The following is a 26,139-nucleotide window of genomic DNA, read 5'->3' on the forward strand; positions in this document are numbered from 1 at the left end:
CTTGTCCACCTGTTGGAGCACACTCTGCGTGAAATAATGGACAGGGCACTTGAGGCAGAACAGAGGCAGGAAGAGGAGGACTTCCTTAGCTCTCATGGCCCCCTTTATCCAGACAGTGTTCCTGCGTGTCCGCCGATCACACAGGAAGAGGACGAGGAGGAGGAGGATTGTGTCATCATGAAGATGGAGCCTGGCACTCAGCATCAGCAGCAGTCTTTAAGGGATCATTTACAGTCCCAAGAAACCCATGGACTTGTACGTGGCTGGGAGTAGGTGGTTGCGCATCATGTCGTCCTTAGTTACCCAGAGGTCTCCGGACTGAATGCCTCAGCAAACCTACGCTGCATGGCCTCCCTGATCCTGCAAAGCCTGCGGAAGGATCCTCGTATTCGTGGTATCAAGGAGAGGGATCGTTGCTGGCTGGCAACCTTCCTTGATCCACATTACAAGAGTAAGGTTGCAGATCTTATCTTGCCATCACAGAGGGAGCAGAGGATGAAACATCTTTGGGAGGCCTTGCAGAAAGGTCTGTGCGACACGTTCCCAGAGACTGGGAGGTTACAAACTCCTGTTTCTGGACAACGTGTTGCTGAGGCTTCGGTCAGTCAAGGAAGGAGCGGTGGAGAAGGTGGCCGTCTGACTGATGCGTTCAGACAATTTTTTGGTCCGCAGCCCCAAGGTATGATCAGTTCCAGCAACCATTGCCAGCGTCTGTTTTACATGGTGCAGGAATACCTAGGGGCAAGATCAGACTTGGACACCTTTCCCACCGAAAATCCTCTGGGTTACTGGGTCTTGAGGATGGATCACTGGCCAGAGCTTGCACAATATGCAATTGAGCTACTGGCCTGTCCTGCATCCAGTGCTCTTTCGGAACGCACATTCAGTCCTGCTGGAGGCTTTGTAACTGATCACAGGGTGCGCCTGTCCACCGACTCGGTCGATCGACTGACCTTCATAAAATGAATCAGCCTTGGATCACCACCAGATACCAAGCACCTGATGCTGATGTAACCGAATACATTTTTTGAAATGTCAGATCCCTTCAAGACTGCCTATGCTGATGCTGAGTGACTATCCTGTTATGCTGAGTAACTATCCCCTTCCTCCTCAATGATCATGCTGATAGCTCGTAAGAAAATTTTTGTTTCTGGGCGCCGCCACCAGTGGCTAAGGTCCAATTTTTCAGCCCCTGTTTAACAGGGGCGTGTAATTACAATTTTTGATGTAATTCTTTGCAGCAGGGCTCGTTCCTGCACTCCAACTAGAGTATCTATGAGGCGTTGCAGTGTTGTGGCACCACCACCAAAGCCTAAGGCCCAATTTTTCTGTCCCTGTTCAATAGGGACATGTAATTACAATTCTTGATCTAATATTTCACAGTAGGGCCTGTTCCGGAGCCCACCAAGAGTAACTGTGAGGACTTACAGTGTTGTGGCACCAGCACCACCCCAATCACCAAAGGCCCAATTTTTCTGCCCCTGTTCAACAGGACAATGTTATTACAATTCTTGATCTAATTTTTCACAGCAGGGCTCTGTGAGGGCTTACAGTGTTGTGGCAACACCAACACCTAAGGCCCCAACTTCTGCAGAGTATATAGGGCAGGACCCCACTTTCAAACATCCAACTTACAAACGACTCTCACTTGTAAACGGAAGGAGACAAAAGGAAGTGAGATGAAATCTACCTCTAGGAAGGGAAATTCTCTCCTGTAAGAGTTAATATGGGAAAAATGTTTCTCTTTTCCACTGATGCTTTATCACCAATCCTTGCTTCATTAAATACCCCAAATTTTCTAAAAACATTTGTCATTTTGACAGAAAGTGAGGTGAAATCTTCTTAAGAGGAGCACAGACAGCAAAACAAATGTCACAGGGGTGATAACTCTTCCCTATGTTTTCCAAAAAGCTTAAAAATAGATTTTTTGACTGGAGCTACACTTTAAAAATGTACCAGTTCAAAATTACAAACAGATTCTACTGAACAACAAACCTACAGTCCCTGTCTTGTTTGCACCACCTGTATACTGCTGTTCAGAGTATATAGGGCCTGGGGGCCCCACGCCTTTCCTTTTTTTAATTTGGGTGCAGGGTTCCCCTTAATATCCATACAAGACCCAAAGGGCCTGGTAATGGACTGGGGGGGTACCCATGCTGTTAGTCTCATTGATTTTCATCCATATTGTCGGGACCCAACATTACATTAAAGCCGCAAGCAGTTTTAAGGGTCCTTTCACACTGGGGTGGTTTGCAGGCGCTATTACGCTAATAATAGCGCCTGCAAACCGACCCAAAAGTGCCCCTGCTTTGATTCAGGGCTTTCACACTGGAGCGATGCGCTAGCAGGATGGGAAAAAAAGTCCTGCTAGCAGCATCTTTGGAGCAATGAAGGAGCGGAGTGTATACCGCGCCTTCACCGCTCCTGCCCATTGAAATAAATGGGACAGCGTGGCTTTTTAACCCTTTCTCTGCCTCTAGCAGGGGGTAAAACCACCCCGCTAGCGACCAAATACCGACGGAAAAGCGCTGCTTACAATAGCGGTGCTTTACCGCCGACGCCACCCCCCGCCACAGTGTGAAAATTACTTTTATTCCTTTAAAAATTTCATTTTGTGCAGTGACTGTTCTAAGCACGGGAAACATGTGCCACTTTACAGGCATACTATAGACACCCCCCAGGTTCGATATTTAAAGGAATATTTCACTTTTTTTCACTTTAACCATTTGCTTACTGGGCACTTAAACCCCCCTCCTGCCCAGACCAATTTTCAGCTTTCAGCGCTGTCGCACTTTGAATGACAATTGCGCAATCATACAACACTATACCCAAATGAAATTTTTATCATTTTTTTCCCACAAATAGAGCTTTCTTTTGGTGGTATTTAATCACAGCTGGGATTTTTATTTTTTGCTAAACAAACAAAAAAAGATGGAAAATTTAGAAAAAAAAAAAATCATGTTTCATAGTTTGTTATAAAATTTTGCAAACAGGTAATTTTTCTCCTTCATTGATATGCGCTGATGAGGCGACACTGGTGGGCACTGATAGGCTGCACTGATGGGCATGGATAGGCACAGTTAAGGCGGCACTGATAGGCACAGTTAAGGTGGCACTGATAGGCACAGTTAAGGCAGCACTGATGGGTACAGATAAGACGGTACTGATGGGCACAGATAAGGCGGCACTGATGGCCACTGATGGGTGGCACTGATGGGCACTGATAGGTACCACTGATGGGGGGCACTGATGGGCAGCACTGATGGATGGCACTAATGGGCAGCACTGATGGGCACTTATGGGCACTGGTAGGTGACACTGATGGGCACTGATAGGTGGCACTGATGTGCAGCACTGTTGTTGCACTGATGTGGGCGCTGATGGGTGGCACTGTGGGTGCTGATGGGTGACACTGATGGGTGGCACTGTGGGCACTGATGGGTGGCACTGTGGGCACTGATGGATGGCACTGATAGATGGCACTGATGGATGGCACTGTGGGCACTGATGGGTGACGCTGGTGGGCACTGGTAGGTGGCACTGCTGCCTATTGCTGTGTCACTGGCAGGGGGCAGATGATCACCGTGATCGGGACTGATGTCCCTCTCACGGCCGCCGGTGATCGGGTTTTTTTTTCCTCCTCACGCTGTCAGCGCGAGGAGGAAAAATAGCCGATTACCGGCTCTGTTTACATCACATGATCAGCTGTCATTGGCTGACAGCTGATCATGTGGTAAGGGATCAGGACCGACCCCTTACTCTGATCTGTGATCAGGCGAGTCTCATAGACTCGCTGATCACCGAGCGTGCCGTAAGGCCGCTCGTGCATGGGACGACGTCAATAGACGTAGTCCCGGCAATGTAGATCCGCGCTGTTGCCATCATTTGACAATAGCGTGGATCTGAAGAGGTTAAGCATCATTAAAATCACTGCTCCCGAAAAAACGGCCGTTTTTAAAACTTTTTTTTACAAGTCCCCTGGGGCAGGACCCGGGCCCCCAAACCCTTTTTAGGACAATATCATGCAAATTAGCCTTTAAAATTAGCACTTTTGATTTTGAACGCTCGAGTCCCATAGACTTCAATGGGGTTCTAACGTTTGTGCAAATTTTCGGTCCGTTTGCAGCTTCTGGTGCGAACCGAACCGGGGGGGGGGTGTTTGGCTCATCCTTAGTGGCCACACATACAGTATCAAGAAAGCTGCTCTAGAGGTTGTGGACTCCAATGAGAGCAAAGGTATGGGGATGGAGCAGCCATGCTTGATTCTCACTCCTTTAACATTGCTAAGGAGAACAGGGAAAGAGAAGGTAGCAAAGGGCAGTGTAGTGATGAAAAGAGAAGAGAGAGATAAGTGTTTTGTAGTCTCTGAGGATGTAATAATAACTTCTCCGCAGGATGTGGAAACCTTGCAAAAAGATCTGAACAAACTAATGGGGCGGGCAACTACATGGCAAATGAGGTTTAATGTAGAAAAATGGAAAATAATGCATTTGAGTGTCAAAAATATGAATGCAATCTATACACTGGGGGGAGAACCTCTGGGGGAATCTAGGATGGAAAAGGACCTGGGGGTCCTAGTAGATGATAGGCTCAGCAATGGCATGCAATGCCAAGCTGCTGCTAACAAAGCAAACAGAATATTGGCATGAATTAAAAAGGGGATTAACTCCAGAGATAAAATAATAATAATAATTCTCCCGCTCTACAAGACTCTGGTCTGGCCGCACCTGGAGTATGCTGTCCAGATCTGAGCACAAGTCTTCAGGGAGGATGTACAGGAAATGTAGTGAGTACAAAGAAGGGCAACAAAGCTAATAAAGTGTCTGGAGGATATTAGTTATATGAGGAAAGGTTGTAAGCACTGAACTTATTCTCTCTGGAGAAGAGACGCTTGAGAGGGGATATGATTTCAATTTACAAATACCGTACTGGTGACCCCACAATAGGGATAAAACTTTTTCACGGAAGGGAGTTTAACAAGACTCGTGGCCACTCATTATAATTAGAAGAAAAGAGGTTTAACCTTAAACTACGTAGAGGGTTCTTTACTGTAAGAGCAGCAAGGATGTGGAATTCCCTTCCACAGGCCGTGGTCTCAGCAGTGAGCATTGATAGTTTCAAAAAACTATTAGATAAGCACCTGAATGACCATAACATACAGGGATATACAATGTAATACTGACATATAATCACACACACAGGTTGGACTTGATGGACTTGTGTCCTTTTTTAACCTCACCTACTATGTAACTATGTAACTGTGTTGAAGAAACTTTAAATAATGGTGACAGAATTGGAGGTATTTTTTGCATAGGAGAGCAGTGACGGTAGAGTGCAACACTGTGGAAGAGAGCAAAGAGGGAGATGTTCACAGAGGGCATATAGATAAGTGTGAGCCCTCCTTTTCTGCAGACAGGAGATGTTCTTTTGCCTTTTTACAATACAGTTGGGTTGATTTACTAAAGGAAAATAGACTGTGCACTTTGCAAAGTGTAGTTGCACTCTCTAAGAGCAGCTGCTCCAGTAAGCTCTGCTGACTTTTACCATCTAATTATGTGCCAGCAAAAAAGCATTATTTTTTTCCTTGCACGTTATTGGGTATTCTTTGTAAAGTGAAGCTTTACCTCATTTACTAAGCCCTGGAGCAACCCTCCCATCTATACTCCATGTCTCCATGATTTATTCTGTTTAGAAATCACTTTGAAAAACTCTCCGCTAGCATTTATAGTCACGACCATCTTGAGTAAGGGCAGATGATTTATGTAACATTTGGTGTCTACTTGGAAAAAAGACCATGCCACTATAAACTATGCAAAAGGAGCGGCTGTTCTGTGCCTATATTAATCCTTATGTAGCACCTTCCTCTAGTTGGGCTGCTAGGCTAAATTTAGTTTTTAGTTTCACTGTAGTGAGTGGATCATTGATATATTGGTTTTTCTTGGTCTTCTGCTGCACTTATTTTTTGGCGCACCTTGTTTTTCTCCCATTATTCTTCCAGAGATTGCTTCTCTCTCAAGTGAGCTGCCACTAATGCCGCATACGTATACTTCCTGGACTTTATAGACTTTTAGTTGTGTTATCAGTGTGTTTCAGTACCCTCTCATGCGCCATTCTGTTTTTGTCTTATTGGTTTTGTTTGTTCAGGGTTTCCTAAACTGAGAGTTTGATTCCTCCACCTGCCTCTAAAAAACATTTCCAGAGCATAGGGCAGGGAGATTCAGATTCTCAGTTGAATATTTATCGTGCCCCAGCCAATCCCTCGAAGGGGGCATCCACAAGGTGGCTGGTGAGGTGATAAATGTGCAGGAGGACCTGAGCAGAGGGTTCTTTCCTCTCTAAGTAGGGTTCCAGGCTCTTGGGGGGGCTGATGCCCCTGGAAGAGAGAGCTACTGAGGCAAGAGATTGCAGTCTGGGTCTTGGCAGAAGCTGGACTGAGGACCTGGCAAAGATTGCTAGAGGATTATATTTGCTGGAGAGCATTGTTCTGAAATCCTGGTCTGGAAAAGAATCTTTTTATTTCCCTCACTGAGGGTCTGCCTGTGGATGCTGGGTGGCAGCCAGCTCCCGGAATACTGCAAGTAAAGACCTTGCTGTGGACTATTAGTTGTGCAAGTGCTAGAAGCTGTTATATGGGACTGGGACTTGCTACTATAGGGTTCTTGATATCCTGCCCATTCCCTATTATCTCCAGAAAAGGCTACTATTCAAAGATTAATGAGAAGTTTGTCTTTCCATTATTTATTTTGGAGTATCCTGTGACCTCTTCTCCTGGTAAAGTTCATCAGCAATAAATACTAAAAACACATCCCCTAGACCAGGGGTCTCAAACTGGTGTCCCTCCAGCTGTTGTGAAACTGCAAATCCCATGATGCATTGCAAGGCTGACAGTTGCAAGCATGACTCCCACAGGCTGAGGCATGATGGGACTTGTAGTTTTGCAACAGCTGGAGGGCCACCAGTTTGAGACCCTTGCCCTAGACTGAGCCTGAATTATCAGTGTTTGTGGATCTGTGCATGTGACTGGGAGCCTCTGTACTCTACTGGGCGACCTGGGTTCATTCTCAGCAGCCCCTTCGGGGGTAAGCACTACACTTATTATTGTCAGTTAGAGGAATTGTGGGGTGGGTGGCTATTACTATTCCTTAGGCCACATGCCCTGATCTAGTTCTGTCTAACTGTTTACTTAAAATGAGATCCTTCCTTGTGTATCCAGGTCTACTCTTCAGTAAACCTGGATATACAAGGAAATCGGAATCCATTGCAAATGACTGATGGACAAAAGAACCATAGAAGTAAGGGATAGCTTGTTGGGTTTCGTTTTTGATCTATGATTAAATGATTGGCATATGTTGCACCTATCTTTCAAAATACTTTAAAATAACCCCAACAACAGTAGAAAATATAACATTGAAATTTAAGGTGAACTTACACACCTTCTGTTCAGCAGCAGCATGTGCACTGGCAATGGTATCACCGTGTGTTCTTAGCTTGTAATCTCTCTGTCTTATTTCTATTGACAGCCCGGAGGAATCCTGGTGGAGAAATCACACAGCTCTTTGCTCTGCATCAAGGAGGGAGAAGGTGAGGTGATAAGTATGGAAAACAGAGACCAATTGTATCCTGGGCTTACTGTATTTTAACCTCCTAAACTAACCTAGCTGGGAACTAGACATGTGCGGTTAATTTTGTTCTGAATTAAAATTAGAATTAGAATAGTACCGAGTTTAAACAAATCCAAAATAACTAAAAAAATGTGAATAGTTTTCAAATTAGAATTCGAATAGCTTTCCAATTTCCAAAGAGAATAAAATAGAAAATAAAGGAATAGAATAGAATATATTTATATACAGTGGGGCAAAAAGTATTTAGTCAGCCACCAATTGTGCAAGTTCTCCCACGTAAAAAGATGAGAGAGGCCTGTAATTGTCATCATAGGTATACCTCAACTATGAGAGACAAAATGTGGAAACAAATCCAGACAATCACATTGTCTGATTTTTGAAAGAATTTATTTGCAAATTATGGTGGAAAATAAATATTTGGTCAATATCAAAAATTCATCTCAATACTTTGTTATATATTCTTTGTTGGCAATGACAGAGGTCAAACATTTTCTGTAAGTCTTCACAAGGTTGTCACACACTGTTGCTGGTATGTTGGCCCATTCCTCCATGCAGATCTCCTCTAGAGCAGTGATGTTTTGGGGCTGTCGCTGGGCAACACGGACTTTCAACTCCCTCCAGAGGTTTTCTATGGGGTTGAGATCTGGAGACTGGCTAGGCCACTCCAGGACCTTGAAATGCTTCTTACGAAGCCACTCCTTCATTGCCCGGGCGGTGTGTTTGGGATCATTGTCATGCTGAAAGACCCAGCCACGTTTCATCTTCAATGCCTTGCTGATGGGAGGAGGTTTGCACTCAAAATCTCATGATACATGGCCCCATTGATTCTTTCATGTACACGGATCAGTCGTCCTGTTCCCTTTGCAGAGAAACAGCCCCAAAGCATGATGTTGCCACCCCCATGCTTCACAGTAGGTATGGTGTTCTTTGGTTGCAACTCAGCATTCTCTCTCCTCCAAACACGACAAGTTGTGTTTCTACCAAACAGTTCTACTTTGGTTTCATCTGACCAAATGACATTCTCCCAATCCTCTTCTAGATCATCCAAATGCACTCTAGCAAACCACAGACGGGCCCAGACATGTACTGGCTTAAGCAGGGGGACACGTCTGGCACTGCAGGATCTGATTCCCTGGCGGCGTAGTGTGTTACTGATGGTAGCCTTTGTTATGATGGTTCCAGCTCTCTGCAGGTCATTCACTAGGTCCCCCCGTTTGGTTCTGGGATTTTTGCTCACCGTACTTGTGATCATTTTGACCCCACGGAGTGAGATCTTGCGTGGAGCCCCAGATCGAGGGAGATTATCAGTGGTCTTGTATGTCTTCCTTTTTCTAATTATTACTCTTACAGTTGATTTCTTCACACCAAGCTGCTTGCCTATTGCAGATTCAGTCTTCCCAGCCTGGTGCAGGTCTACAATTTTGTTTCTGGTGTCCTTTGACAGCTCTTTGGTCTTCACCATAGTGGAGTTTGGAGTGTGACTATTTGAGGTTGTGGACAGGTGTCTTTTATACTGATAACAAGTTCAAACAGGTGCCATTAATACAGGTAATGAGTGAAGGACAGAGGAGCCTCTTAAAGAAGAAGATACAGGTCTGTGAGAGCCAGAAATCTTGCTTGTTTGTAGGTGACCAAATACTTATTTTCCACCATAATTTGCAAATAAATTCTTTCAAAAATCAGACAATGTGATTGTCTGGATTTGTTTCCACATTTTGTCTCTCATAGTTGAGGTATACTTATAATGACAATTACAGGCCTCTCTCATCTTTTTAAGTGGGAGAACTTTACACAATTGGTGGCTGACTAAATACCTTTTTGCCCCACTGTATATATATATATATATATATATATATATATATATATATATATATATACCGCATCAATCGGCGTATAACATGCCCTTTTTTCCCTTAAAATCAGGGGAAAATTGCGGGTGCGTGTTATACGCCGAACCACTGTCTCGGAGGGTAAGGAGGGAATGAGCGCCACCAAAATAGTGTGTGTACTGTGTACTCGGTTAGGCTTGGCTCAGCTCGCAGTCACGCCCAGTCCCGCCTCCTAGCCTTTACGTCCTGCCATTGGACCAGTGTTGTGTCCATCATAGGAGCCAGGCCAAGGGGTGGGACTGGGCAAGACTGCGAGACGAGAGGAGCTGAATACACAGAACATCCGGCTCTGTCTATCTCAGCGGCGCAATAATTTAAAAGATTATGCTGCAATTTTGGGCAAGGCTGCAGATGGACATTTGGGAAAGGCTGCAGATGGACACTGAGTAAGGCTGCAGATGGACACTTGGGCAAGGCTGCAGATGGACACTGGGCAAGGCTGCAATGATGGGGAAGGCTGCAGATGGACACTGGGCAAGGCTGCAGATGGACACTGATCATTCTGCAATGATGGGCAAGGCTGCAGATGGACACTGATAAGGTTGCATTGATGGGCATTTAAAATGTAAGTTTTTTTTCCTTAAACTTCCCTCCTAAAAGTTTTTTTAATTAAACTTCCCTCCTAAACTTGAGGTGTGTGTTATACACTGGCACGTGATATATGCTGATAAATACGGTATATATATATATTTTTTTTTCTTTTTCTTTTCTATTCCTTTATTTTCTATTCTATTTTATACTCTTTGGAAATTGGAAAACTATTCGAAATTGATTCGAAAACTTTTCAAATTGATCTGAATTCTAATTTGAAAAATTTGAATCTATTCGAAAACGAATAAACAAAACAAATTCTGAAAACAAATTAATCAAATGAAATAAATTTAACTAAACTAATTTATGCAAATAACTAATCAAAACAAAACAAAAACTATTTTTTTTTCATTCTGCACTACTAACAAATAAGTTGACTTTTAACAGCTATTTATAATGAAAACTATCTATGAATTCTGTTCCTGCATTTTTGGGAGCTCACTCTTACCTTGGGTTACCAAGCATCCAGACATGTATGCATTTTGTAACTACTGCAAGTGAATTTAGGCTAGCTGTAAAGTCTGTAAAAAAGTTAATGATAAGTATTCACCTTTTCCACCATTTAGGTATAAGCAAATCAAAGTATTCTTGTGAGGCATTAGTAATGTATATACAAAGCGAAACGGTTTTCTTTTTTTTTTTTTCTTTTAACCTTGAATGGAGTGTTTAGGGAGTCAGTTTTTTTGTGGTAAGTGTCCCTGCTGGGGGGTTGTTAGACTCTAATATTAACAAATGAATGAATGGATGAGATCTTACAGAATAATTGAGTTAATTGAATATATATTTATATCTCTTCTATGTATGGAAAAAGTGAAATTATATAAGATTTTTATACTTCTGAAAGTATATACATTGTTATAAGCTCATAAGCAGTTCTATGTAGAGTTAACATGTGTTAGTAATTAAGAGTGAGCTGAGCTCTCACCTTCCCCCATCACAGATGAGAAGGAAGGTTTTATATTACTTAAGATGAAAAATTTCAAAGTTTTAGTTAAGATCGTCATTTCTTTATACTACAATATTTCTTGATTAGGATAATAATAAGAACATTGTGTTTTAAATGAATATAATATACCGTATATACTCGAGTATAAGCTGAGATTTTCAGCACTTTTTTTGTGCTGAAAATGCCCCCCTCGGCTTATACTCGAGTCAAGCACTTTTCTGCAGCAGAGAATGACATTTTCCGAACCGACTTTGGGGCCCCAAAAAAATTTGGGGCCCCTTTGAGTTTCTGGACCCAAAGGGTCCCGAAATGTAATTCTCTGCTGCAGAAAAGTGCTTGACATTTTCCAAACTGACTTTGGGGCCTTGTATCTCAGGGCCACTTGGTGCTAGGGACCCCAGCTTTGGATATGTTGTAGTGGTAGTTCCACTGGGTTTGCACACCAAATTTGGGGTTCCTAGCACCAACTGGCCCCAAGATACGGGGCCCCAAAATCAGTTTGGAAAACTGTGTCCATCTGCAGCAATGTCATTTCAGGACCCTTTGGGTCCAGAGACCCCAAATTTTGGCTGCAGCTAGAGGGCATCTAGGAACCCTTAAATACTGAGTTTGAAGTTCAGGGGACCTATGGCTGCAAATGGGCACAGTGAGGCATGAAAATGGGCACAGTGAGGCTGCAAATGGGCATTGTTGACCCTCTTTTCCACTTACAGTAGCTGCGCATTTCTCACACTAGGCTTATACTCGAGTCAATAAGTTTTCCCAGTTTTTTGTGGTAAAATTAGGTGCCTCGGCTTATATTTGGGTCAGCTTATACTCAAGTATATATGGTACATACTGATTTATGTAATATTAGATTTAGAAGTTAAAGGAAACTTATATTGTATAAGTTAAATGGTTTTACATATAGCTCTCCTCTTGGCCCACTCTTCAGGAATGTCAAAGTTTAGTGACTGGATAACTCCCACCCTTGTGAGAGAGGTGGGAGGAAAGATAAGTTTCAGAAAAGCCCACAATTTTCTGAAGGACTACAAGTCAATTAGAAGCTTTTAAGACAAGCCAGCCTTTTTAGGAGAAGGTGGGGGCTGAATTTAGGAGTAAAAAGCTAGTAACAGAGAGATTTGGCTGGAGATATGCACATCAGGAGGACAGCTACACAGACACATCACAAGACATTGCTGCCACATCTACATGCACACACACACGCACACATCTGATTCAATCTTCATCTTAAGAATATAATACATTATTAATGACATTCTATACTTTTTTTATAAATTGTATTTTTATTGAAAAAAAATTTCAAAGAAAACAAGCATAAACCCAACAGTGTGAATGCACTATACCATGAAGATTTTACATGCAGAGGTGAAAAAAACGTAAACAAAGGGATCAAAAATTATAACAAATAATAATCAGAAGGAAATAAAAAAAAACCAAACAAACATAAAATAAGGCATTGTCAGGAAAATCACATGGTTATACAAAGTAAATATTTAGAGCAAGGAAATGGGGTATATGCCAGGTATTATATGAAAGTAGGTCCGTATGGGTAGTCCGGAACCGCTTGATACCTGGTCCACCAGGGGATCTCAAATAACTAAAGAGGTGAGCCAAAGGACGAACTATCCCAGGGAGCCCAAATCCTGTCAAACCTATCTGACGTTGCTTCCACCATAGCCGTCAAGTGCTCCATTTTACGTATGTCCCTAATACTTTGCAAAAGCTGATCTTGGAATGGGGGATTTGTAGACAACCAGCAGGCAGGTATAGCTCTTTTTGCCGTTAGCAAGATATAGGAGGCGAGCTTGTTCGAGGCCTTCCCCAGGTCCGGGAATGGGAGACCTAAAAGGAAGTGTTCTGGGTCCATAGGGAAATAGGCATCAAATATTTGCTGGAGAACTGTTAGCACCTTGGACCAAAAAGGAACAATCAATTCACATTGCCAAAAGATGTGGTATTGATTCCCCTTAACCTTCCCACATCTCCAACATAGAGGAGAGGGAGAGGGATCATAAAGGTGTATAACCTCCGGGGTCCTATACCAAAAATATAAGACTTTATATGCTGTCTCCTTCTGTGCTACACACCGAGAAATCTTAGAGGTTGAGGACCAGATTTTAGCCCACTGTGTGTCAGAAATTTGTTGTTCGGTAAGTTGCACCCATTTGTTCATGTAGGAGTGGGGAGCTCTTGAGAGAGGGGCATTTTCCTGGAGGATTTGGTAAATATTAGAAATGAGTCGTGTTTAGTATGGACCCTGAGAGCATAAAAGTTCAAAGAACGTTGGTAAGTGTGGGGGTAAGTTTCGAAAGATAGTGAGTGATTTGGAGGTATGAGTATAGCAAATGGTTTGGGATTTGGCTATTAGATTGTAGGTCTTTGAAGGATCGGAGTTTGTGGGAGACTGGGTTGACAAAGTGTAGGAGTTGAAACATACCTTCCCTAGCCCAGGGGAACATAAGGGGATGTGAGATACTATCAAGGATTAAAGGATTAAAAAGTACATTAGAGAGGGGGGGACATATCGAAGAGAGAGAGAACTTGGGGAGGCAAGAACGCCATATCTTGAGTGAGAATAGCATGGGGCCCAGGCAGAGACTCTGTAGCCTGAGGTCCATAATTAACTCAGGGGACCAGACTAAGGAGCATGGATGGGATGGAAAAAGAGATCGCATCTCAATCTCCGCCCATCGGCTTTGGGGTCTCAGACTGGACCAGGCCACTACTGCACGGAGGTGGGAGGCTAAGTAGTATTTATAAACGTCCGGGGCCCACATCCCCCCCTGACTTCTAGGGGAGAAGACTACCGAGCTGGCCACTCTATGGGCTCCTCCTCTCCATATAAAGCTAAGAAATCATTTTTTAAGCAATTTTAACTGTGCCATCGGGATGGAAACCGGGAGTGTTTCGAGGAAATATAGCAATTTTCGCATAATGGACATCTTTAGCACATTAATTCTACCTATCCAGGATATCGGGAGGAGATTCCAACGAGTCAGCATGGCGTTTATATTCCTAAACAGGGGGAGGTAGCTGGTCGAATAAAGGGACGAGTATGTAGGCGTAAGTTGAACCCCTAGATATTTGAGAGATGTTGTACACCAACGGTATGGGAGGTCACCTGGAGATATGTGAAGAGGCAGGGCTTCAGTTTTTGATGTATTAACCTTGTATCCAGAAAGGGAGCCAAATTGGGACAGTAAGGCCTGAAGGGATGGTAGGGAGATATGAGGATTAGTTAGGGTAAGGAGTACATCATCAGCAAATAGGGATAATTTGTACTCCCTTTGATGCATGAGAACCCCTCTTATGTCAGGGTGGGATCTGATAGCCTCCGCCAAAGGCTCCAGACATAAGATGAAGATAAGGGGGGATGGGGACAACCTTGTCTAGTTCCGTTGAACATGGGGAACGAACGAGATGTGAAAGAAGCCAGTTGGACCTGTGATGTGGACTTGGAATAAAGGGATTTCAGGGCTTGGAGAAAGGGACCTCGGACGCCAAATCTAGTGAGAGTTTCAAACATATAGGGCCAGCTCAATCTATCAAATGCCTTTTGGACATTAAGGCTTAATATCAGGGCGGGACGGTGGACTCTGTTCAGCATATCAATAAGATCAATGGTTCGGCGAGTGTTATCTCCTGCATGTCTGGTGGGAACAAAACCCACCTGGTCTCTGTCAATTAGTTTTGTCAAAAATTGCAAAAGGCAGTTGGCCAATATTTTCGTGAATAGCTTATAATCTGAATTCAGGAGTGCTATTGGCCTATAATTGTCCGGGAGTGCAGGGTCCTTATCAGTTTTCCCTGGAGTAGCAAATTATATAGGGATATCAGGTGTGTTGACAAAATAGGAAGGAAAGATTTATAGTAGGAATATGGGGGATGGTTGTTGGGAGTGAGACAGTTATAAAGTTTGTTGTAGAACCTACTAAAAACACCTGAGTCATAGTCTGTGGGCAGTAAGAGGGAGTCCCGTCAGGGTGCTTGATGTGATCTGGAAAGGGAAGAAAGAGTCTTGGGCTAAGTCTGGAAACCAACATCCCGTGTGGTTTATTTGAAAACTCATAGAACTTTTGTTTAGCCCAAAGGAGCGACTTGTCTACTGTTGATACGTCTAAGGATTTTATTCGGAGGCGTAAAAAGGTTACCGCACGCAGCCAGCCCACCGTGGGAGTGTAGAGCAAAGATTTTTCAGCAGCTGAAAGTTGGGACAGCAAAGATGATTTCAAGTGGGCTTTGTCTTTCTTCCTTTGTGAGCCAACAGCAATACACTGTCCTCGGAAGAATGCCTTATGGGCCTCCCAAAGGGTGGACGGGCTGGCCACAGAACCTGTGTTTAATTGAAAATATTCAGCTAAAGCTTTGGATGATGTGTCCTTTGATTCAGGATGTGTTAGTAGGAATTCATTGAGTCTCCAATGGCATTTCCTGGGAAACGCAGTGGAAAGGCTAAGATCTAGAGATAAGGGAGCGTGATCCGACCAGGTAATGGGTCCCAATTCGGCTGACACTGTGTGCGAAAGCAGAGGGGCAGAAACAAGGAAGTAGTCTAGTCTAGAGAACATCTTATGAGGGGGGAGTAGAACGAGTATTGTCTACCAGTGGGATGTTTGATCCACCAGGTATCAAACATGTGATGGGTCCGGATCAGTTGTCTAAAGGAGGTGGCCAAGGAGTGTGTAGCGGAGGATGACGGGGCGAGGAACATAGATTTCCTATCTCGGGTGGGAGAAAGGACAGCATTAAAGTTGCCACCTATTATAGTAAAGGGTTGGGAAAATTTTTGTAAGTGATCAAAAGCATCAGTAAGAAATTTAACCTGACCAGTATTAGGGGCGTATATATTCATAATCGTTATAGGGTTAGACAGATAGGTGCCCTGTAAAACTATATAACGACCCTGGGGTCTAAACGGGTTGACTTGATCTGGAGAGGGCAAAAGCATCTTACCAGAACAGCTACTCCCGCCTTTCCAGATGGGTCAGATGCCAAAAAGGACAGCGGGAAGTTTTTAGAGGCAAATTTCAGGGATCCTCCGGCTCGGAAGTGCATCTCCTGAACCAGGATCACATCTGCACCAGAGATCCTGAACTCCCACAATGCCAGCCACCTTTTCTTAATAGAATTCAGGCCTTTCACATTGTTTGACATTAGTTTTAAAGCCATGTTAGGTCAAAGTATTTAGGCCACAAAACATTCAAAACAATGGGCGTAAGCCCAACAGTGTAAAGATACCAGAATAAGCTGTTAGCACACCACAATCTGCCATGAAACTTATTGTAGAGAGGATAACCAACAATAAGGCTGATGATGTTAATACTGACAAGAAAAAAAATAAAAATAAGCATAAGGACACAGATAATTATGATAATTAAAAATAAAATAAAAATAATAATAAAAAATTAGTAAGAAAAAAAACCTCTGGAGAAAAATGTTGTGAATCGGTTCATACAAAAAACAAAAAAGGAACCAATTTGGAGCGTGTAGCATAACAACAAACAGGCCCTTTCGGTCAAAAAAGAAAAAACATCAGGAATAACCCTGAGAGGCAAAAGCTTGTCAGGGGGCCTCGGCCGCAGCCTGAGGACCTGTAGGGGAGCAAGGCAGTCTCCAACATGGGGGAAGGAGCGTGACATCCTGCCCCGATGATCTGATAATGCTGCTAACACTTCGGGACCCCCTCAAAGCTTCCGCGCTACAAGTAGTTGTGGAGGGGAAGGGCTCCCATTAGGCAACAGTACAGGATACAAACAATGTTAACACAGGCAACGGAAAAGGCAATGTATAGGAACCTTGTAGAAAGTCCACCGATGAGGCAGAACTGTCTCCCATATGGGATCGACTGAGGGATCGTGTTCCCACGGGAGAGGGAAAAAAGAAAATCCAGTGGAGACTCTGCAATGGATCAAGTGGGTGGTCTGGAACGTTGAGAGCGTTGATGAGTAAAATAGGCCCTTGAACCTCTACCTCTCACTGGGGTCCAAATCCTGGCTGGAGCCGCGAGGTGCCGTGGGGTGGCAGGAGAGGTCTGGTCGGTCTCTGTGGGGAGCAGGGGCAATCCAAGGTGCTTAAAAAAGGCATCTCCTTCAATAAGGTTACGTAGGGTGTGTTGGACCCCTTCCATGGTGACATTTAGGCAGAAAGGAAAGCCCCAGTAATAAGGGACTTTATGCTGTTGGAGATGGGTGGTGATGGGCCATAGAGAGTGACGTTTGGCCAAAGTGATGGGGATAAGTCACTGAACAGTTGGAGTTTGTCTCCCTTGTATTCAATGATGGATCTGTTACGAGTAGCTCTTGTCAGGGCCCCTTTTCTCTCATAAAAGTGGAAACGCACCACTATATCACGAGGCCTGGCACCCGCAGGGGGTTTAGGGGCCAAGGACCTATGAGCATGGTCCATACGCCAATCAATGTCCACTATATCAGGTGCCAGGGTATTGAAAAGGCAGAGAAAGTAGGTTTGTACATTGTTGTCAGCAATCTTTTCAGGGACCCCGCGGATCCTAAGGTTTTGGCACCTTTCTCTGTTCTCAAGGTACTCTAGCTGTATCTGTAACTGAGATACAGAGTTTTTGAGAAGAGCATTCTCCTCTTCAAGGGCCTGTATATACTGCAGAGTCTCATCAAATATTGTCTCCAGTGTTGCTGTGCGTTCTCCAAGGGCATCTATTTCCCCCCTAATCTCTCTGGAGATCTTTCCCATCTCCTGGGCTATGTCCCTGGTTACTTGTTGGGCCAAGGCCTGGAGCTTGAGATCCATCAACTCAGGAGTCAGTGTTAGCTGAGGAGTGGGGGATGTGTAAGGAGGGGGGGTCTGCTGAGAAGGGGCCTCCGCCATCAGCATGCTGACATAGTCCTCCGGATCCCCTTGTGAAATTGAGACCAGGGATTGCGGCCTAGTGAGGAAGCGATCCATAGTGGAGGAGGGCCGTGAGAGCTGTGGGGCATGATAAAACCACCGTTGATCCCCAATTTTGCCCATGTAGTGCTGGGGGGCTTAAGGAGGTGTTGAAGCTTACCCCTGAGTCGATCGGTGGCTAGTGTAGCTTGCCAGGGGATGCGGATCTCGGGACGGGACCAGAGCTCACGAGTCACACGTCTGCCATCTTGGAAAGCTGCGCATGCGCTGACATTCTATACTTTGATATTGTTCTTGAAATATTTTGCTATTTTTATTATTAAATACCTTTTTGAGTTTTTACACAAGAACTGAACGGATTTGGAGCTTTTCTCATCAATATGAATTATCGAATATCGATATTATTATCGTAAAAACGAGAATCTTACAGGGGTTCACTCCCTCTATTTGTCTTGGTGATTATTTTCACCAGAGTGAAAGTAAGGGCAAATCTAAAATTATGAGTTGCCGCCACAAATCGATAGAGAAGAAATCTTCCAATGTTGATAGTTGTTCTGGGGATAATTGTCCAAGAGGACATTTGCCTAATTTTGGAGAGATCTCCTACTTTCTACTCCAGGTCATACAATCTTTTTTTTATTATCTCAACTCTTGATATATGACCCAAGGGACACTTCTGATGAGCTTAAGGGATATTTATACTTCCTTTATTTTGGGCTGCTGTTTTGAGTATCTCAAAGAATTCATTGTGCATGTACGTATTTGGTTTGAAAATTAAAACACTCCTGTTGCAATGTTAAAGAGAGCCATTCTGTGAGGCTTGGTTCACATGGGTGGCTGTAAAAACAGGTGGTTGATCTACGTTTTGTTCCAACTTCTCCCCCGCCTGCCCAACTAAACAGTGCATGCACCGACAAAATCTAATTTTGTCAAGCTGGGTGATGCAGACAGAGCCACTCATGGCTCAAATTTTGGAAGATTCAGCAGGAAGCAGCAGAAATGTTATGGCTAGTTTTACTTTTTTAAGTTGGTCAGAGTTAAATTTCTGCTCTCTTGAGGAGCTCTGGTTCTTACCACCAGTCATCATGTCACTAATGTGTTCTGGAATGACGTAGGCCAGCAGAAAAAAAACCCACAGGTAAGTATAACCTTTCCAGTTTTACAGGGTGGCTCTTTTTAAATCTCATTAATATAGTGGCAGTCTCTTTAAGATAGCACAATTGTATTAAGTGTCATGTTGCTATTCTAGATAATATTAAGACAGAAGAGGTCTCTCTACAGTTTCCCAAGAACATCCTGAAAGATTCTGAAAGAGCTTATGTGACTGTGTTGGGTAAGAATTTTGTTACATGGCTTTATTCATCAACAGACAAAATATTTTTGTAGTGTTATACCTCAAGCTGAAGACTCTTAACTTGAGACATTATTATTATTATTATTAGTATACAGGATTTATATAGTGCCGACAGTTTACACAGCACTTTACAGCATAAGAGCAGACAGTGCAATTACAATACAATTCAATACAAGAGGAATCAGAGGGTCCTGCTCATCAGAGCTTACAATCTAAGAGTGAGGGTCAAGAGATAAAAAAAGGTAATAACTGTGGGTGATGGGTTAATGGAGAAAACAAATGTACAGTTAGGTGGGGGCTTGTAGGCCTCTCTGAAGAAATGTGTTTTCAGGGATCGTCTGAAGGTGGACAGAGTAGGAGACAGTCGAACAGATTGGGTTAGGGAGTTCAAGAGGATGGGAGAGGCTCGGGAAAAGTACTGGAGGCAAGCATGGGATGAGGTGAAAAGGGAGCTAGACAGCTGGAGGTCTTGAGAGTAATGGAATGATTTGGTTGATATTTTGAGACTAGGTTAGTGATGTAGCTGGGGGCCGAGTTGTAGGATGGCTTACACCAAAGACATACACCAAACACCAGCATTAGGATCCTTATTTTTAATAAAGTGACAGTTACTTTCGAAATTTAAAAAGAACATGATATTCATATTTATGTTTTTGCAGTATTTAATACTTTTTGCTTTTGTTTTACCCTTACAGGAGATATAATGGGCACAGCATTGCAGAACCTTGATCGTCTCCTTGCCATGCCATATGGATGTGGGGAGCAGAACATGGTTCTCTTTGCTCCAAATATCTTCATTCTGCAGTATCTGGAAAAGACTCATCAGCTGACCAATGAGATAAAGAGCAAAGCCATCAAATTTCTTGAAAGTGGTGAGACATTGTGAAATGACTTCTTTATTTTTCTGCGAGGATTGGTATAAGTTATATGTTGCCATACTGGAATATGTTAAATGTTCGGTATTGAAAGAAACACAAGGTGATTTTCCACGTATCATAACATTTTCATTGTTGGATGTGATTGCACCATCTTTAATATTATTATTATTATTATTATTATTATATAGAAGTTATATAGTGCCAACAATTTGCGCAGCGCTATACAAAATAAAGGCAGACATTACAGTTACAATACCATTCAATACAAGAGAAATCAGAGGGCCCTGCTCATTAGAGCTTACAATCTAAGAAGAAGGGTCAAATGATACGAAAGGTAATAACTGTGGGGGATGAGCTGACGGAGAAAGTAAAAACACAATATATTAGTTTGAAGAAAGATAGGCTTCTTTTTTTTCCTAAAGTTACATTTCTATTGTGTAGTGTTCCAGACGTTGTCACGTCTCTGGGTGTGATGACGTCAAAGAACAGACTCACCGCACAAGACCACGAGGGGGCAGGAGCCACAGGGACAGCTCTTGTGCTGGGAGGATTAGGTAATTATATCTCAGCTGTCCAATCCCCTAGACAAAAACAAGCAATTAACCCATGCGGTATGGGCACAGCCCCACTACATGGGGGAAAAAAATCTATCTATCTTCCCATAAATTATACATTAATTTAGCATATTCTATGCATGTTGAAGCCTCCCTTATGTCGATATCCAAAAGCCCCCAGCCCTGCTGCATAAGTGACACTTTACATTATTCCCTTATAAGTCCTCCTCCAATGGCTACATTAAAAAAGTATGCAGTCTAGACCAGCACTGACAATAAGTAGACCCTCCCTAAAGAAAGAAAGTTATGATCTGCAAGGAGGGAGAGGGCTGTGCTAAGGAATTTACTTTTTGAAGCAGTCAACTTTGCTAGTAAGTTCAAAGTCACTTTGCAAGTCAATAAACAATTGTAACCATCTGTAAAACCAAATTTTTCTGAGCTTTTATTGACCAATAAGGTTCCATTGCATTTTTTTAGCATGCAATGGAAAGGAAAACTAACTTTTAGTTTCAATAGTTTTTATTGAGATATAAAGACATTACAAAATTATTTGTACTAACATATGTACATTCTATGGAACATACTAACATTCTGTAGCATCACTGGTAAATTCCACATTATACATTTCAGAATGGATCACCAATATTCATCTTACTGTATGTACGTATACACCATTAGTAAAAGTTCTGTTGTACTCAGTAACACATATTTGATGTACAATGTGAATCATATCCTGTTTTTGCCTAGTGAGTGTTAGTAGATACTCTGGGAGTCCCGACACACTAAAAATTTGTCGTGCCGGGTGAATTTTAGCCGTTATGATCTCACAGCAGGAGAAAACGGCAGGTAAGAGGAACAGCATGGGTAGAAAATATAACATATAAACATAAGAAAACAAAACCTGAAAACATGAAAAGCAGCAATATGTACTTTGTAAATATAAAAGATACAGATATTTAGTACATTAAGGGTTTCGATCTTTATGTTGAGTGGAGTACCATGAGAGCCATTTGGACCATTTAGTTTGCGATTTCTGAAATTGTCCCTGAGCTGCTGCAAACATAAGTTCATAAGAGGCATGTGTATTTGTTATTTCAACTATCTCCTGGAATGTGGGGGGTTTAGTGTCTTTCCAGTGTCTCAGTAGTGCCAGTCTAGTACTGAGTAATATGTGGATGACTATAGTTCTGGTTATATGTGGAAAGCTCTCTACCTCTAATGAGTGAACTGCCACAGCTGCTACTGGGGTGATTGTAGAACCAGTTATTGCTGAGATTAGACCAAAAACTTTTTGCCACAGAGGGCGGATAGTTGGGCAGTACCACAATATGTGTGACAATGTGCCTACGCTTCCACAATGTCTCCAGCACAGGGGTGAGACATGTTTAGCAAATTTTGATATTCGGTAGGGGGTTAAATACCAGTTCAGTGTTATCTTGTAGGTGGTCTCCCATAAATTTACACATTTAGTAGCGGTAAATGTATTGCGCAAGGCTTTTTGCCATTGATCTTCAGTAAAGGTTATACCCAAATCACGTTCCCACTCAATAATATTGTTAGTTTTTACAAATACACTTTTATTGTTTAGTAGGTTATAAAATAAGGATATACCTTTTATGTTAGTGTTTGTATTTGTGAGATATAGATATACTCGCCATGGCACTTTGATGTATGTGCTCGTGAGTTTTTGAAGTAGATGAGAGATCTGAAGGTAGCTATAGTGATCTTTGTCCTGCAAATTATATTGTTTTTTTAAAAATTCAAATGTTTTGGGTGTTGTGCCTAGCATGAGATCTTCAATTAATAGTATGCCTTTGTACACCCAATGTGTTATGTGTAGGTTTGGTATGACTAAGGTGAGACTGGTTAACGTGATTGGTATGTTTTTGGTTGCTTGGTTCAGAAAGTCTAATGATGTAAACAGCTTCCAAGCCGATAGTGTAGCTTCTATTGTGGGTGATAGGTCTGTCTGGGTATGTGTTCGAATATTGTTGGATAACAAAAGGTCTGCTAGTTTAGAACCAGGTATTTGCGCCTCTTCTAGTTCTAGCCATCTGTGAGTTTGTGACTGGGACAACCAAAATCTTGTTTGTGAGAGAATTGTCGCTATATAATAGTCTTTTAATATGACATGTCCTATGCCCCCAGCATCTCTATTGTTAGTTAGTTTCCTAAAGGAGCATCTGGCTTTCTTTCCTTGCCATAGAAACCTATTGATCTGGGCTTGTGCTTTGTCAAAAAAAGAGTTGGAGATAGGAATTGGCAGTGTTCTAAATAGATATAGCAGCTGTGGCAGAATTATCATCTTGAACGCAGCTAAACGTCCTGCCCATGACAGTTCCACTCTAGCTAGCTCCTTTAGTTTAGCTAGTAGTGTTTCTAGAAAGTGAGTGAAATTAACTTTGACTAGGTTGTCCGTTGTTGCTGTTAGGGTAATACCTAGGTATTTTATCCCTCTCTTTTCCCATGTATAAGGGAATTGCGAGCTTAGTTTAGTTTGTAGGCTAGCTTCAATTCCTATACCCAGTATGTAGGATTTACTCTCATTCACTTTATAGTAAGATACTTTGTTAAACATATCTAGTGCTGTGTGTACCGAAGCCAGGGAAGTTTCCACGTTGGTTAATATCATAATTATGTCGTCCGCAAATAGGCTGATTTTGTGGGTAGATTTAGCTACGATGAAGCCTTTTATTTCAGGGCAAGTGCGGATATATATGGCCAGGGGTTCTATTAGCAAATTGAAAATTAAAGGAGATAAAGGGCAGCCCTGTCTTGTACCGTTCGTAATGTTAAATGGTTTGGATAGTGCTCCCGATGTGAGTACTCGTGCAGAGGGTTTGGAGTATAGGGCTAAAATCGCTGATAATATATTGCCTGTAAAACCAAATTTGTATAAGACCTGGGTAAGGTATTGCCAGTGGATGCGATCAAAGGCCTTCTCGGCGTCTAACGCCAATAGCAGAGATGGCCTTTTGTGTACCTTAGCTAGATGAATGATATTTATCAATCTCCGGGTAGCGTCAGACGTCTGGCGACCCTTCGTGAAGCCAGTCTGGTCGGGGTGTATTAATAGGGGGAGTATATGTAATAGGCGGGATGCAATAATTTTGGCGTAGATTTTCAAATCAGAATTGAGCAATGAAATGGGTCTAAAGTTTGAGGGGACAGTTGGTTCCTTCCCTGGCTTCGGCAATGTCACTATGGTTGCAGACAGCATTTCTGGTGGGAAGGAGGCAGAGGCAATAGCAGCATTAAAAGTGCGTTCCATATGAGGGGTCAGTAATTGTTTGAAGGTCTTATAGTACTCCCCAGAGAATCCGTCAGGGCCTGGAGATTTGTTGCTGGGTAGGGAATCTACGGTTTTGTTTATTTCTTCTGTAGTGAATTGTTGGTTTAAGGTCTGGAGGTGTTCTTGTGTGAGTGTAGGTATGTCTAGATGTTGTAGAAAGGAGGTGATTGCTTCAGTGCTAGGTTGTGCAGTATTTGTATCGTCTTTCAGGTTGTAAAGTGAGCTATAGTATTGGCTGAAGGTATCAGCTATGTCTTGGGGGTGATACAATTTGTGTTTGGTGTGGGGGTGCAGTATGTAAGGTATCTTTGTTTTATGTCTGTGACCTTTTATCCTGTGTGATAGTGTTTTCCCAGCTTTGTTGTTTGTGGCGTAGTATGTCATTTTGAGTTTTTTGGAGGCCTTTTCGAAGTTTTCTAGTAGTAGTAGCCTCAAGTCATAACGCAGTTTTGTAAGTTGTTGGGAAATTATATGGGATGGATTTTGTTTATTGCAGGATTCTAGTTGGGAAATTTTGTCTGTCAGCTCTCTCATGCGCTGCTGCCTCTGCCTCTTGGCTCTAGCCCCCAGTTGAATAAAGATGCCTCGTATGTATGCTTTGTGTGTATTCCACAGAACAAAATGGTCTTGTACAGAGGAGGTGTTAATGCTAAAGAATTCGCTTAGATGCTTGCTAATGGTATTTCTAAAGTCTGGCTGTTGCATTAGATAAGTATTTAAACGCCACATATGGGGTACACTACACACTGAGTCATCATTTAAAGAGAGGGTGATGGACGCATGGTCTGACCATGTGATGGAGTTGATTGTTGTAGAGGTCACTTGAGACAGAGTACCTTGGTCTACCAGGAAAAGGTCTATGCGTGAGTATACCCCATGTGGAGAGGAGAAAAATGTATAGTCCCTTTCGCCGGCATGCATGCATCTCCATGCGTCAAAGAAATCTTGTGAGTGAAATATAGCTGAAAGAGAAGGGGTTAATCGCCTTGTGCCAGAGGAAGAGTCCAGGCTTGGATCAGGAGTAGCATTGAAATCTCCGCAAACTATCACTCTTCCTCTTTGATGTTTTTTAGTTATTCGAAGAATTTTATGTAAGAAGTGCACTTGATGATGGTTGGGTGTATACACGTTGACTATAGTGTATGTGATTGAGTTAAGGTCACATATTAAGATTAAGTATCGTCCTCTGGGGTCTTCAATGGTATCATGTAAGGTGAATGCCACTGTGTCTCTTATTGCTGTAAGAACGCCTTTGGTTTTGTTATGGGCTTTGGCTGTGTAAACATGAGGAAAATTTCTATGAGTGCAGGAAGGAGCAGCATCTGCAGAGAAGTGTGTCTCCTGCACGCATATAATATCCGATTTGTTGGAGAAGGCTTCTTTCCACATTGACTTCCTTTTGGCAGGATGATTAAGGCCTTTAGCATTAATAGATATGATTTTTAAGCCCATATATAAGGTGTTGTAATGCTAAGGATATGGTTGTGTATGTTATTCAACTTTAGGGAGGTAGTGCCCTCTAGTGGGTGTTTTTCAGAATAGCAGGATGATTTTTCCATAAAGTATGATGGAGCATAGGATATACTCACTGTTGTGCAGCCGTATTTCTGTGTGGTTGAATGCATATTGAAGGTTGATCGTTGTTTTTCTGCTGTCCTGAGTAGTGAAGCAGAGCCCGGTTCATTTGTGGTCCCATGGGATCTAATTGCTGCGTTTTTCAAGAACAAAAACAAAAAAAAAGAAAACATAAAAACGAACAAAGTTTCTGAAAATAGTGCAAAGATCAGTTTCATCTGGTGTCAACATTTACAGAGGTTGACCCCAGATACCGATAACTAGAAAAGTTTGTGTACAGCGTTTGCTGTTCAGGCTGTAGGGGGAAGAGTTCAAACTTGTGAGCATTGAAACTCCAGGAATTTGTAAGTTGTAAGATAGCCATCCTAGCTCAAGTATGCGTTTTTGCATTTCTTGGAGTAACCATTTTCCATGCAGGTTCTACTGCTCTGGGAGACTGAATAGATCCAGATTCCTGTTCAGGGATGATTTTCCACTCCTCCAAAAGAGCAAGTCCCTTTTCTAAGGAATTTACCACATGTGTGCGTCCATCTCTCGTGATGGACAATTTGGTAGGATATCCCCATCTATA

At 42.6% G+C, this 26,139-nt stretch overlaps 1 protein-coding gene across 1 annotated transcript in view; it reads left to right on the forward strand.

Annotated features, from left to right (window-relative positions):
* Positions 1-26,139, forward strand: part of LOC141105647 (alpha-2-macroglobulin-like) — a 232,651-nt gene that overhangs the window by 158,902 nt on the left and 47,610 nt on the right. The window contains exons 22-24 of the mRNA XM_073595623.1: positions 7,521-7,581; positions 19,165-19,248; positions 19,965-20,141. Of these exons, the coding sequence (XP_073451724.1) occupies positions 7,521-7,581; positions 19,165-19,248; positions 19,965-20,141 (322 nt within the window). The remainder of the gene's footprint in view (positions 1-7,520; positions 7,582-19,164; positions 19,249-19,964; positions 20,142-26,139) is intronic.

The sequence above is a fragment of the Aquarana catesbeiana genome, linkage group LG08, assembly GCF_042186555.1.
Source record: "Aquarana catesbeiana isolate 2022-GZ linkage group LG08, ASM4218655v1, whole genome shotgun sequence".
Lineage (NCBI taxonomy): Eukaryota > Metazoa > Chordata > Amphibia > Anura > Ranidae > Aquarana > Aquarana catesbeiana.